At 35.0% G+C, this 13,791-nt stretch overlaps 3 protein-coding genes across 5 annotated transcripts; all 3 read left to right on the plus strand.

The window, feature by feature from the left end:
* The first annotated feature begins 572 nt into the window (after positions 1–572).
* LOC120146048 (probable protein phosphatase 2C 55) lies at positions 573–4,457 on the plus strand. 3 transcript variants are annotated; one of them, XM_039159717.1, is made up of 6 exons: positions 573–886; positions 1,133–2,062; positions 2,157–2,481; positions 2,959–3,111; positions 3,534–3,824; positions 4,200–4,457. In XM_039159717.1, exons 2-6 carry the CDS (start codon positions 1,305–1,307, stop codon positions 4,215–4,217), a joined length of 1,545 nt encoding a protein of 514 aa, XP_039015648.1. In that variant the 5' UTR covers positions 573–886; positions 1,133–1,304; the 3' UTR covers positions 4,218–4,457. The 3 variants fall into 3 exon arrangements, with proteins under 3 accessions (XP_039015648.1, XP_039015649.1, XP_039015650.1); XM_039159718.1 differs by having other exon boundaries at positions 1,267–2,062; XM_039159719.1 differs by having other exon boundaries at positions 575–886; positions 2,962–3,111.
* Positions 4,458–5,538: 1,081 nt separating this feature from the next.
* LOC120145870 (J domain-containing protein required for chloroplast accumulation response 1-like) lies at positions 5,539–9,322 on the plus strand. The gene is made up of 8 exons (XM_039159591.1): positions 5,539–5,807; positions 5,870–6,283; positions 6,561–7,471; positions 7,585–7,646; positions 7,780–7,851; positions 7,950–8,027; positions 8,220–8,396; positions 8,981–9,322. Exons 2-8 carry the CDS (start codon positions 5,895–5,897, stop codon positions 9,017–9,019), a joined length of 1,728 nt encoding a protein of 575 aa, XP_039015522.1. The 5' UTR covers positions 5,539–5,807; positions 5,870–5,894; the 3' UTR covers positions 9,020–9,322.
* Positions 9,323–11,067: 1,745 nt separating this feature from the next.
* LOC120145924 (deSI-like protein At4g17486) lies at positions 11,068–12,852 on the plus strand. Its single transcript, XM_039159628.1, has 4 exons — positions 11,068–11,159; positions 11,617–11,720; positions 11,977–12,264; positions 12,376–12,852. Exons 1-4 carry the CDS (start codon positions 11,068–11,070, stop codon positions 12,579–12,581), a joined length of 690 nt encoding a protein of 229 aa, XP_039015559.1. The 3' UTR covers positions 12,582–12,852.
* Positions 12,853–13,791: the final 939 nt, after the last annotated feature.

Below are 13,791 nucleotides of genomic sequence, written 5' to 3' on the forward strand. Positions count from 1 at the left end.
TCATTACGGTGTCAAAAAGATCCATCCTTATTATTATGCATTTAAAATTTAGTGGTCTCGTGAAATAATTAAAGTTAAAATCAAAATTTAATATTATAATTTTAAAAATTAAAAGTTCAATAGCATAAACATAGTTTAAATTTAATAGTATCGAATGCAGTTTACCCTTAGTTTATACTAAAATTTATAAATATTTGAATAACAAAAATTTAAATTTATATTATTTAATCTAAATATTCAAATAAAATTAAACAAATATGCGTGTGTAATATTGATTACCATTAATAGAAGATGGTAGGTTAGTTAAAACGGAAAATCTCCCGGTCTTTAGATTCCAGCTAATTTGGATGATCATTAAATATGCCAATTCCAACTGCAATACGTAATAGCCTACGGAGTACCGTTAAGCATCATAAAGACAGTTCTACCCCCATCGAAATCCCCAAACAACCGATACTCGTAGCAAATATTAGGATATCAAGATGTCAAATCCGTCAGTTAGTTTCAATTTTTGCCACGTTTAGGTCAAAATTATCCCTAAAATGATTTTCCAAGTAGAAAATTGGAAACCTAGGCTTTAGGGAATTACGGCTGCCTTTTTATGGTGACTTCCCCTTCCCTTATTTCCTGTTTCTAGGGTTTCATTAGCATTTGCTGAGCTTCGTCGCCCACAGAACTTTCTCGACTTTAGAGAAGATTCTGCATCTCAAAGATTTGGAGTCTTTTGTTTCTTTAAGGGTTTCATCATAAGGCTAGCTGAAAGAAGAACCGGTTTCTGGCGGTTCTTTCTAAACCGATCGATTCATTTCTGTTTTTTTTTTCTCTTCAAGAATTTTGGGAGTTGGGGTTTTCGATTTGATGTTTCTGGTTTGATGGCACTGTAAAGGTGAGTTTTTCTGCCTTGTTAATTCGTTGTTCTTTCTTTGAATTTTTACTTTCTGCTATGCAACTTTTGGTTTGTAGGAATTTAGGATTTCTTTCCATTTTTATGTACTGTTAGATAGTCTTGTAAACCATCTGATTTGGAAATAGATAAAATCGTATCCGCAAACTTTCCTTTTTCTATTTGTTTCTCTGTTTATATAGTTGGTTTATTAACTTGGTATCTGCAAACTTTTGTGTTTCTTTCCAGGTTTCTAAATTCCTGCTATTTTTTGAAGGAAGAGCAGGAATTATCTATTTTTAGTAATCTAAGGATTATATGTATTACAAAGTTATGAGATATTCTTTTGCATATATTAGTGACTTTTGTGTTCTTTGTAATAGACTGCTCGAAGCAAAATTGCTTTGCTTAGGAAGATAAGATGCCACCTACTTGTTTTTGGAGGCTGAAGAGTGCAGTTCAGAGTCGAATTCAGAGAACAGAATGTGGGATTCAGGATTCAATAGAAGTTCTGATAGGTACAGGGAAGCTAGGGTTTGGCAATTATAGGCTTTTTCATTCTTTAGGATTTTCGACACTAGCAGATTTGCGAGGACTTCTGCAAACAGGGACACTTTTGGCTGCAAGATCTGATTCTCTCTTAGCGAATCGAAGAAGGAACATTTCTGTTGTGGGAGCAGTTTCTCGAACCATTTCTGTTCCATCTGTTTCAGGTCCTGCTTTCCAGGTTTGTAGCTATCATATAGATAGCGCACTTGCTGACGCCAGTCAAATACCATCTTCAGTGAGGAAACTACTGAGTAAACCTATGGCTGCTTCTGGTTCTAGAGTTGCAATAGTTGGATATCTTGTTGATACAGAAAAATTAAAGCATGAGCACCTTTCATCATCAACAAGTAGTGCTGACATCTTTTACAGCAACAAACGATTGAATAGCTGCATAAAAGCTAGAATGAGCTTGAAAAACCATGAGAAACCTAACAATTCACTCATATATGGATATTTCATGTATAGTGCTGGAAAAAAATGGTGCAACTTCAATACTTTTTCGGGTTCAGGTTCCAGGGCTTTCCATAGTTCATTGCCTTCTTGTTTGTCAGCTGGAACTGCGCCTGACGTTCCCTTTGATAATTCTGCAAGTGAAGAGCAGGTTAACAATTCATCTGCATCGTCAGAAGAGTATGTACTCTGTGCAGTTTTGAATCTTCTTTTGCTAAATTATTTCACTATTTTTTGCGATTTATATTTATGCCATGTCTGAAAATTATGACAGGAAGATTTCTTCTGGAAAAACTCTGAAGCTGCTTTCAGGATCATGCTATCTTCCCCACCCTGACAAAGAAGATACTGGGGGAGAGGATGCTCATTTCATATGTGCAGATGAACAAGCAATAGGTGTAGCAGATGGAGTTGGTGGCTGGGCAGATCTAGGTGTTGATGCAGGGCAGTATTCTAGGGAACTCATGTCTAACTCTGTATCTGCTATTCGAGAGGAGCCCAAAGGTTCAGTTGACCCTGCACGAGTTTTAGAGAAAGCTCACTCTAGCACAAAAGCTAAAGGTTCCTCAACAGCGTGCATCATAGCACTGACAGACCAGGTAAATTGTTCATGTTTTGGGCTTGGGTATCATTTTTTGTTTCTATTTGCATCATGGGTTGATTTTCCTGAAATAATTATTATGAACGCTCAAGAATACTGATCTTAGCCAAAATTGTGCTTTATGTTCTTAACATGAATCGAGGAATTAATGACTTGCAATTGGATATCTTTATCCAAATGAATTTGTAAGAAGTTTCATGAAATAATTATTATGAACTGAGGAATTAATGACTGGCAATTGAATGTCTTTGTCCAAATGAATTTGGATGAGGTTTCATCCTCTGTGCGGAGAATAATCTGTCATGGGCCCTGTCCAGAAGGTTTTCCCTTGCAAATTACCTTAATATGGGGTAAAATTCTGCGCCAGTTACTTATAGTTTGGTAAAACTTGAACTTAAAATTGAGACTTTTCTATTCAACCAAAATTGTACTTCAACCTTCTTCTGGGATGACTGAAATTTTTGGGTTTTAACAGCAGGGTCTTCATGCTATAAATCTGGGGGACAGTGGTTTTATGGTGGTTCGAGATGGATGCACTGTATTTAGGTCCCCTGTTCAGCAGCACGATTTTAACTTCACATATCAACTTGAGAGTGGAAGTAATGGTGATTTACCCAGCTCTGGTCAGGTAATTAACACATATTCCACTTGTGCTCTTGCTGGAAACATGTCTTCTATTTTGACTTTATGATGTTGAAATTTCAATTATGTTATCTATGGTTGAATGGATATTTTCTTAGGTGTGGCCCTAGCATGTTAGATGGGTGTTTCTGTTGACTGTTTCCTGCTGATGATAACTTAAATATTTAAAATAGGAAAGGATAGCGTTTTATATTTGTTGATAATTGAGAGGTCAACCAAAATATTTATTAAGCACTGGTTTCCATGTTATGATTCCTTCTGCGTCTTTTTGCACATTTTATACCCAACCCTCAATTTTTTTCCAATATTAAAGAATAATTTCCAGCTTGTTTAATTATTCATGTCAGGCTTTATTTTATTCTATTGTTGTGAAATATCTGAATGACCTAAATCTTCTGTCCAACTCAGGTCTTTGCAGTTCCTGTTGCTCCAGGGGATGTTGTCATTGCTGGTACAGATGGGCTGTTTGATAACTTGTACAATAACGAAATTACTGCAGTGGTGGTTCATGCAGTGAGAGCTGGTTTGGGGCCTCAAGTGACTGCACAGAAGATAGCAGCTTTAGCTCGGCAACGAGCACAGGATAGAGATCGACAAACACCTTTCTCAACTGCTGCTCAAGATGCTGGATTCCGCTATTATGGTGGAAAGCTTGATGATATCACTGTTGTTGTGTCATACATTACTAGCTCAGAGGGAGTATGTTCTTTCTCTCTTGCATTTGCTCTTAATGATTTCTTTCTTAAATTAAGGGAACTAAAAACCATTTTCTCGTTTACTTAGCTACAACAATTCCTGGTTTTATATGATATTCTTTCCTAACACAAATGACTTTTCCTAGCTAGCCTTGCATCTTGGGCATTAAGCTAGGCTAAAGGCTTTAGGAATAAGAGTTGAGTTTTGGGCTATCTCTTTCCCCTTTGATCTGTGTTAAAATAAACATGGGGGGGGGGGGGGTTCCATTTGGTTGGTTTTTATGAAGCCTTTTGGTTTTAAAAAAATAAATATAAGTCTCTCCTATTGTTTTGAATTCATGTTTACTTGTTATTTTATTTTAATTCTTACTTAATGCAGGAGAACAAGTCTCGATGAAGTTAGTGAAGCTAGGTTTGCACGATTTATCGTTCGGTCGATCGGAATTTTGTTATAAGAAGGATTGTTGATCAGTTGGAATTGGACGATGGAATGGACTGATGGATCTTTTGTTCTATGGTGTTTTATTAACTGTGTTTCTTGTTTCTTCCATATTCCTTTATTGTCTTTCTGTCTATCAAATGAATCCATGTTGAAACCTCAACATTTTTGTAAATATATGTTACCGGTAGTATTTCTTGACTCGAGCTTATTTTATATATACATGAAATTAAATGTTGTTGCTGGAAAAATTAATTAAAAAAAGGGATCTTCCTCTGTTCCAGTTCCTGTTAAAGTTGGCTTTGATCAGTTCAAATGAGAGAATTGGAAGCTTTGTTTAGTATGATGCATAAAATGAGATATTGTAATTGGTAAAAAGATAATTCAATTAAATCAATGGATTGAACTCTTAACACAAATGATTTCTCTCACCAAAAACAGTTTAATCATTCCATCTTCTCAAAATAAATAGTCAAATGAGATGCACCAGATCTAAATATCGTCTTCTCTACTGAGAATCAACGAGGACCCTAAACCCTAGATCTTAGATTTGTTAAAGGAAAAGCCTTTCATCCATCGTTCTTTGCTTGCATTTACGAAAGAAATGATGGCGGCGGTCACTTGGGGGATCTCCCAGCAATCTCACGTCTCCCGATGCTGCTCACTGTTGTTAGTCCCAACACCTCAAAGTGGTTTGATTGAAATCAAATTGAAAAATTCAGTGATTTAATTGATATTTTTTTGTTCGAGGGTCAAAATAATATTAATCTCATAATTTAGTGAAAGAAGTTTAGCTTTATTTTTTATGATTAAGAGTTGTTGCATCGTCTACCGCATAGTTTGTGTGATAGTCCCTTGTAAATTTGGCTTTTTGTTGCCCGAAATTGCTGAGAAATTGCGAAGGATAACAATGGTTGTCTCTTTGTTGTCAACTTGTAAAGAAAAAGCATAATCTAAAGTTGGTTTTGATTCTATATCTTTGTCTGAATGAAGATTGTAACACATTGTGTCATTTTGATTTAAGCAATGTGAGAAGACATGTTTCTGGTTTCTGTTTGGACAAGTGTCAGGGGGTCCTTTCATAATGGTTATCATGTTCATACATTTCTGAATCGACCAATCACAACCTATCACTTTCATTCCAAATAAATAGATCAAATCTGGATTTTTCATTTCTGTGTGTTTTTCTTTCTGGATTTTCTGACTTGGGTTTCTGGGGAAAATTCACTCAGAATCACTTGTATCACAGAAAAATCGAAAATTTTCCATCGACATGCAAAATAGACTTAAAAGGAAAACCTTTTGTTTTTTTGGCATTTTTCTACTCTTATCCATAGATAAATAGACTGGCCACTTAGCTTTTTTGTGGCTTAAATCTTTTGATAAATCTCTTTCTTTTCCTTCAACTTTCTCTATCAAAATTTCAAAAAAAAAAATCTTTTTTTCCTTTATTTTTCTATGAAACTTTCTCAGCTTCATCAACAGAAAACATGTTCTGCAAGTTCATTTATGGTTACCCTTTTAACAAACTTCATCCTATTTCCCGCCAATCTCCCATACAACAATGAAGATGATGCATGAATATTCACAGAAAGAAAAACTTTCTTTTAGGCTATAGTCCTCAAAAAAACATTCATGGACTTCAACTCAGACATAGATTTCAATGATGTCTTTGGTGGTCCACCAAGGAGGTCATCAGTTCAAGAGACGAGGTACAGTTTTGGTGAAAACCTGGATTCATCATCTTCAGGTTTTGATGAAACAGTGGTTGCACACCGAAATCCATGGTCAGGTCTGAGCGAAAAGCCGGTGTTCGGAGAAGAAGGGACTACGAATCATCGAAGAAGATACTCGAAAAACGACTTCTTTGATGATATTTTTAGAGGGAATCAGCCTTTGACTTGTTCTCCAAAGAAGTACGAGGGGAAGGACCCTTTTGAATCAGCTTCACAGCTATTGAGTCCTTGTAGGCCTTTGCCACCAAAGGCTGAACCTTTTAGCAGTTCATTTCCTTCTCAATTCAGGTTCTGAATTTCACTCTTTGGTCTTCATTTTGTTACATTTAATATTGTCTTGTAACAGTGTTTCATATTGTCCCTAAATTGCTCTAAATAATGTCCTTTATATACTTACCATATGCTGTTGGTTGATGAAGCTGAAGCCATTGAAAACCTTAGAAAAAATCGAATATACCCGTATTAGACACATACCCGAATCTAATATTTACATCTAAATCCGAATAACATGGTACATTTATAAAGTTAGCCAATGGCTTACTTATGCTACCTTTTAACTTCCCAGCCTTCCTGCCAAATTGAACAAAGGAGTGGACCTCCCTATTTCTAAAAGCAAGGATGGCTCTTCAAATGGTTCAAGTTACCATGCATATTCTCCTATGACAAGATTCTTAGGCCAAGCAAATCATGATAAAGAACAGGAAACGAGAAGTGCTTTCAGAGGTGATTCGAAAGAAGATTCAAGCAGTTCGGGAATTACTGGAAACGAAAACCGGTTTCACTTCTCGATATACAAATGGGCAGACAAAGGAGGTGTGCCATTTGCAATTCCTCTAAGGGGAATTCATAGGTTCAAAGAAAAGGATAAACTGCAGAGATGCTCAAGTGCTAATGGTTGGATAGCTTGTGAAAGTATAGCAATGGAACCAAAAGTGAATTTTCATAACAATTTCAGCTCTACTGATAGAATGTCATCAAATGACAAGAATAAACACAGTTTTCCTATTGATTGGAGGAATGAAGTCAATGAACCGGTACAAATTATGGAGGAAGGCAACATTCCGAAGCCCGAGTCAGAAAGTTGGCCTAAAAGTACTGATAAGAAGGTTTATGGTGACACTGTCTTGCCTAGTTCAAAGGCAGAAAACAAGACCCAGTATTCCCCTAGGAATTCATGGGATAATGGAAAAGGCAGAGATAGAGGAATGGTCAAAGAGTTCATTAAAATTTTCAACCAGGAGGCTTCACCGAAACTTGGCGCTGACATCGCTTCTGAGAATCATAGCTCTAGATTGAAGCAAAGACATAATGCAAAGCCAGAGATTGAACCAAGAGTTAGTATGAATCAAAAGGATGAGAAAACTCACATGCCTAAAATGCAAAAGGAGAAGAAAATATCTGCAGATGTTCATGTAGGCGGTAGTATGTCGAACAGTGCATCAGAAATGAATACTAATGACTCAGAAAAAGACACTGGTTAGTTCATCTGGTTTTCTATGTTTACATCATTGATATATTGTTTTAATGAATACACCATGAATTTTCAAATGTTCAGTACTAATCATCCACTTACTCCATGCTGGCATCAGTTTCTGATGGCTCCAAGAGTATTGCTGAAGATCCAACAGAATCATCCGAGGTCAACTTTTCGGTATGCCATTCAATTCATGATTTCACTTCATGTCTATCTGTACATCTCCTGCAAAATAGTCGATATATTCTGGTTTTCGATCCGACTGTGCGTTGTATTGATATATGAAAGTCAATATTTGACTGCATAACAGATAGAAGACCTGACACTAGTTTCAGAAGAGAAATTTTTTCCAGAATATGGCATGGAACATGAAGAAATCCAGGTAACAAATAGTACACTAAAAGAAGCTATAAACATATCCACAAACACCTATGTTGCTTCACGTTTTTTTCAGCCAGATAGTAATTCATTGTATTGCAGGCCATTGATGCTAAAATACGGCAATGGTCAAATGGAAAACAAGGAAATATCCGTTCACTGTTGTCAACCTTACAATATGTAAGCTATGTTGTTCCTGCTCTTTATTTTTTCTCGAAATATTTATGTCCAACGCTCATATTGAACACACGGGCATTGGATACGACTTCCAAGGATCCTCGAAATACATTGAAAAACATATAAAAATCCGACCGTGCCTACACATACCAACACTCGCAATGAAGTCACGAGTAACATAGTTGTATGAAACAGGTTCTTTGGGCCGATAGCGGTTGGAAACCAGTGCCACTTACTCATATAATCGAAGGACGAGCCGTTAAAAAATCATACCAAAAAGCTCTGCTGTATCTTCATCCAGATAAACTACAGCAGAAGGGAGCTGCCTCATACAAAAAATACATTGCAGAAAAAGTCTTCGACATTCTTCAGGTAATGTATAATTCCTTTTAAGCATTTCTTCTCATATTGATTTCAGTAAAGGTCCCAATATCTATATCCGAGTATTCCGAAACATAATCGAAAACTCGCATCCGAATCCTAGTCTTTTCATAGGGGTAATTCTTTGTGATAACAGAGGTGAAAGCTTAGAAACTTGTACATGGAATCGGTGTTGGCCTACAAAATGTGTTTGATATGATTAATTATTGTACTTCAAATAATCTGCAAGTTTATACAACTGGACAAGCGCTCCCAGACAGACCACATAGGAAACTGCATAGGCTGAAGTTTCATACACATGGGGTGACTGGTTGTTTCCCCACAATCTATTTAACCTACCTACATTTCTTCTTATAGGACAAAAGCCCTAGCTGCAACTTATCACCGTGTTGGTCCGGACTTCGAGTTTTTTTATTTGAAGTAGTCGTGTCGGACACTTGTATTCGATAAATGATAATATCTTTTGATAATAATTCGAATACATGAAAAAAACCTTTTGTGATGCATGTGATTATGTTTTAACATCTATGAGGTGCAAGACAAATTTGATTTCAGTTCAACTCTCGTCATTGCAGGATGCGTGGACTCAGTTCAACTTGCTCGATTCGATCTGATTTACTATTTGTTCAACCGCGACATTTCATCTATTCAAAAATGAAACAAAATGCAAGAGCTCGGGATAAGAGGAGAATGCACATGATTAATACATCTTGAGATATCTTTTTTATTGTTTACATGCTTTATTTGTACTGCATTGGAGTTTAAAGAAGAATTCAAATTCAATCTTTAGAGAAAAAAAATGATTGGTTGATTGAATAAAATAGAACAGGAAAAATGGAGATAGAAAATAAAGGGTCCATCAGAGTTTGGCTTCATGTGAGCAGAGCCTGCAACAATGCTCTGATTGGTGAAGAAGAGATGAGAAATATAGTGTCGCTCACTCTCCTCAATTTCATGCCGTTTTGACTGTGACACGCTTGTCGTTTTATGTTTCCCCCTCACTGTGGGGGAAATTGTTATCTTTCCTTGCTATTTACATATAACTTGCTGCCATATAAGTAAGTATACAGTACCTTAATGTCCTTTGCTTAATATAAATTTCAATTCTTTAATATCAATCGAATCTTAATTAAATTAATATTATTGTTATTACAATACCGAGCATATCACCGGTAAAATTATTATTATTTCTTTCTTTTTGAATTGCTTTAATGTTTATGTTAAATAATTATTTTTAAGATTCAAAATTATTTTATTTTCAACTTCTCAATAGATTAATATTTACATTAGCTAAAATCAAACGTTTAATTATATGTATCATTTATAATATATTCATATTTAAGTAGGTAACTCACATGATAACCGGAGCCCAATTAATAATTCATAACTAATTCTATATAGAAAAGCAATTGTAATTTTAATTTTCTTAAAAAAATCAAAATCTAATCATAATCTTATTCAAGGAGGATTAAGCGAACGTGGGATGGGAATCATGTGATACAGTTTGTTTTTATTTAACCAAAGAAAATTCCAAGCGATGTTAAATTTAAAATTAGATATTTGAATAATTCGACCCACAACTTTAATGGAAAAAGTTCATAAAAAATGTGGGGAAAACAGTAAAATTAAGGGAAAGAAAGCGTGGAAGTGATTGAGGACGGAGTGAAAAAATAAAAAGGGGGTGGGGGAACAAAGAAAGGGGGCGAGATTGGGAGATAGGGAGAGGGAGGGAGATTGGGGGAGAGAGAGGAAAAGCTTAGCCTTGTCTCTTTCCTCGTCTTCCTTTAAAGCTTTGAGCTATTTCCAGTTTTCAGGCGGGGGGAGCTTAAGCTTTTATCCTTCATCTCTCTTTAACAATAAACGTCTCATCATCATCATCGTCATCTTATTCTCTTCTTCTTCTTCGTATTGTTTTCTCTCCGTTCGCCGCCATACAGAATCTCGAAGCCTTTCCTTTAAAGGCAACTCACCTTCGATTCTGTAGTGGCGGCTTGCTTTTCGTTCAACGCCGAATGGCCTTCTCTCGACCTGTATGCTCTCTCTCCCATTTTATTATTTTTTTACGAAAAATGCTTTTGGCTATGATCATTTGATGAAATTATGAGTTTTAATCTGTTTGATTCTCTGATCTTTCGCATTGTTGTTCTTCTGTTTTTAATTTCTTCTGGATCTGATGTGATTCTTTTCTTCTTGTCAAATTTATTTATGTTCCTTTTCGCGGAGTACCAATAACGTTTCTCCTTTTATTTTCATATACACAAATAAATAAATTATATTTCCATCTGGGAATGTATTTGGAAATATGCTGGTTTGATGGTTAAATTTGCCGCTAAAAGTTTCTGTCCCCCCTCAATTCGGACATGTAATTGGTTTATTTTTCCTTTTCATGGCTATAGGTGTTATTTCCTTGATATATCTGGGAAAGTTTCGCATCAATGCAGGGTTAATTAACTAGTTATGTTATCATTTACATGGTTTTGGTTTTTTATTTTATGGTAACAATAGTTTTTAATGTGTGTAAGAGTATATAAAAAATCAAGCATTTTTATACGTGATTTTTTTTATAATATGAAAAACCAGTTTGCTTCTCTTTGTATTTGACTTGTTCCACTGCTGGTCTTAGGGTGTGTTTGGTTGAGTAGAAAGTTGGAAAGAAAATTTGATGCGTAATAGAAGTGGGAGGAAAGAAACTAAGATAGAGCCATATTCCATCCTAATGCAGAAGAACAAATCAAGAGAAAAAACGAAAGCGATGTTAGTTCAAAAGTTTCATTTTCTTTCCTCTCCTTTTCTAATTCTAACCCCATTTTCCATCTTTCCATTTTTCTATTCTCTCTACCAAGCATAGCCTTATAAATGTTAATTGCTCTAACTGAAGGATAACAATTAACCATTGCACTTAACCTTTGCTTCGGGACGTCTCTGATATTTGGTATTCGTTGAACGAGGAATTTGTAATGTCAACAGATTAAACTAAGGGATAGTCTTTGGTAAAAATACTTGTATAGATGTTGTGCAGTCTTTGAATACAAGAGCGGTCAATTCTATTAGAGGGTTTTTTTCGACTTATTTTCCGTTATCCGTCATTGTCTTGTTCTTCCTATATGATGATTATGAAATAGCGTACGTACTTTAAGACAGACTGCTAACGTTTGCTAATTTTACTCCAGGTTGTGTAAGCATTAATTGAAGTCTGTTACTATCATATAAGAAGTCCGAGCTGTACACCTGTGTATCTCAACGTATACGACCTAACGCCCACAAATGGTTATTTTTACTGGGCAGGCCTTGGTATCTTTCATTCTGGTGTCGAAGGTTGGTTGATAACATTTTTACTAGAAACGATTTTAATTCTAGTTTGTCCTTGCATATAATTTCTCAGCTAATTAATTGAGTTGGAAATATAGTGGTAGAAGCAATACTAAATTGCCGGCATTATAACATTTTATGACTGCACTGCACTTAAAATTATGTCATAAGATGAAGCAATGCACTTGAATTAAATATGCAATATACAGACTTGTGTCTTAGCTATTGGGTTTTTGAGTTTTAAGTCCCTTACTCTGTATAGTTCATGGTGTGGAGTATGCATTTGGAGCTCATGACTACCCAACCAGTGGTGTTTTCGAGGTTGAGCCACGACAGTGCCCGGGATTCAAGTTTAAGAAATCGATATTCATTGGAACCACATCATTGGACCCTGCACAGGTAAGGGATTTCATAGAGCACTACTCGGAAAGGTACAATGGAGATACATATCACTTGATTGTCAAGAACTGCAACCATTTCTGTGCTGATATTTGTAAGCAGCTGACAGGTAAACAAATTCCTAAATGGGTAAATCGACTGGCAAGAATAGGTACACTATTGCATTCTTGTTATGCAAGATCATAAATCGTTTTTCTGATATGTCGCCTTATTTTTCTCAATGTTGTATTTGTCACCCATCTCAAACTTGTCTCTGTGCCAGGTTCAATGTTCAACTGCATTCTTCCTGAAGGCCTTAGATCTGCAGTTGTAAAACACGATCCGAATTACGAACCGCAAGATAGTGAGAAGAAGAGACTGAGATTTTCCTTTAGTTGCCTGGCTTTTGTGTCGAGGCAGCGGAAATCTTTACAACTTCAATCGCCCTCAAGAAAATGCCTACTAGCATCATTGGAATCGAAAAAATAGATGGAACAATGATTTTTGTGGAAAGGAAAGTTAAGAATTGGGGTTTTTTCTTTGGCATTTTGAGGGCATCCCTACCAAGCTCCAGAAAAAAGGCTTTTGATGGTTGAAGATTTGTTTTGGTGTTGTGTTGTTTCTTTAGGATGTTGTCATGTTTGTAACACAACACTAATGTGCTGAAAATTTGTTATTTTGAGATGTTGATTTATTTATTTCTCTGAGACAGTCTAATGAATGTAAGTGTCTAAATTAATAATAATTTTTTAATTTTTTTAACCAGTGTCCATAGTTTTATTGTTGCCAATAATTGTACAAGTTTTCTTTTCTTTTCTTTTCTTTTCTTAGTGATGTTGAATACTGAAATTTTACGAGGTTGTTATTATTATTAGACATAGAAACCTATTTTTTAGAAGAATAATTTTAAAGAAAATTGAAATGAAAATATCTTAATATGCTTTTTCATTATCAAGTGATTGAAATTTCATGGGGAAAAAAACGATATTAAAATATGATAAATTATTTTATGTTCCCATTTATCACGTCATCTATGATACCGGTAAATCACATCCATCGATTTTAAAATAATTTCTAAATAATCATATTATTGATTGAAACTACAGATGACGTGGTAAGCCGGACCCATCTAATAATTTTCCCTAAAATATACTTACAAAAATGCTGTAAAAATGTAATAGTTTTTCTTAATCTTCTGTTTATTCTATTAGAAAAATTAAATTGTTCAAGTTTAAAAACTATCGTTTTCTAATTTCAATTTTAAATAATTTAGTTAACGTGATATTAAGTAAATAAAGCGAAAAATGATCCACTGATTTTAGTTTTTTATTTTTTATTTTTATAAAGAATTGTTAAATCACTCATCAGATTTCGATTCTTAATATATTCATTTACCTTATCTAGTAAAATTTATTTATTACAAATTTTAAAATATTTTTTCGAAGAAATACAGTAAAGGATAACCAAGAAAAATAAATTTCAGAGAGGAGAACCCAAATAAAAAAAATCAACATTTCAGGAGTAACTGCCCCACTACATTTACAACCAATAATAAAGTAATTAACATAAATAATAGAATCAAACAATGACTGTACAGATGGAGAATCCAAACTAGCTTTGACCAAATAAACCTGCAGGAACCCAAAAAAAAAAATACATTTCAGATTTACAGTAGTCAACTTGCTGTAGGAACCCAGCA

The sequence above is a fragment of the Hibiscus syriacus genome, unplaced genomic scaffold (assembly GCF_006381635.1).
Source record: "Hibiscus syriacus cultivar Baekdansim isolate YM2019G1 unplaced genomic scaffold, ASM638163v2 tig00110895_pilon, whole genome shotgun sequence".
Taxonomy (NCBI): Eukaryota; Viridiplantae; Streptophyta; class Magnoliopsida; order Malvales; family Malvaceae; genus Hibiscus; species Hibiscus syriacus.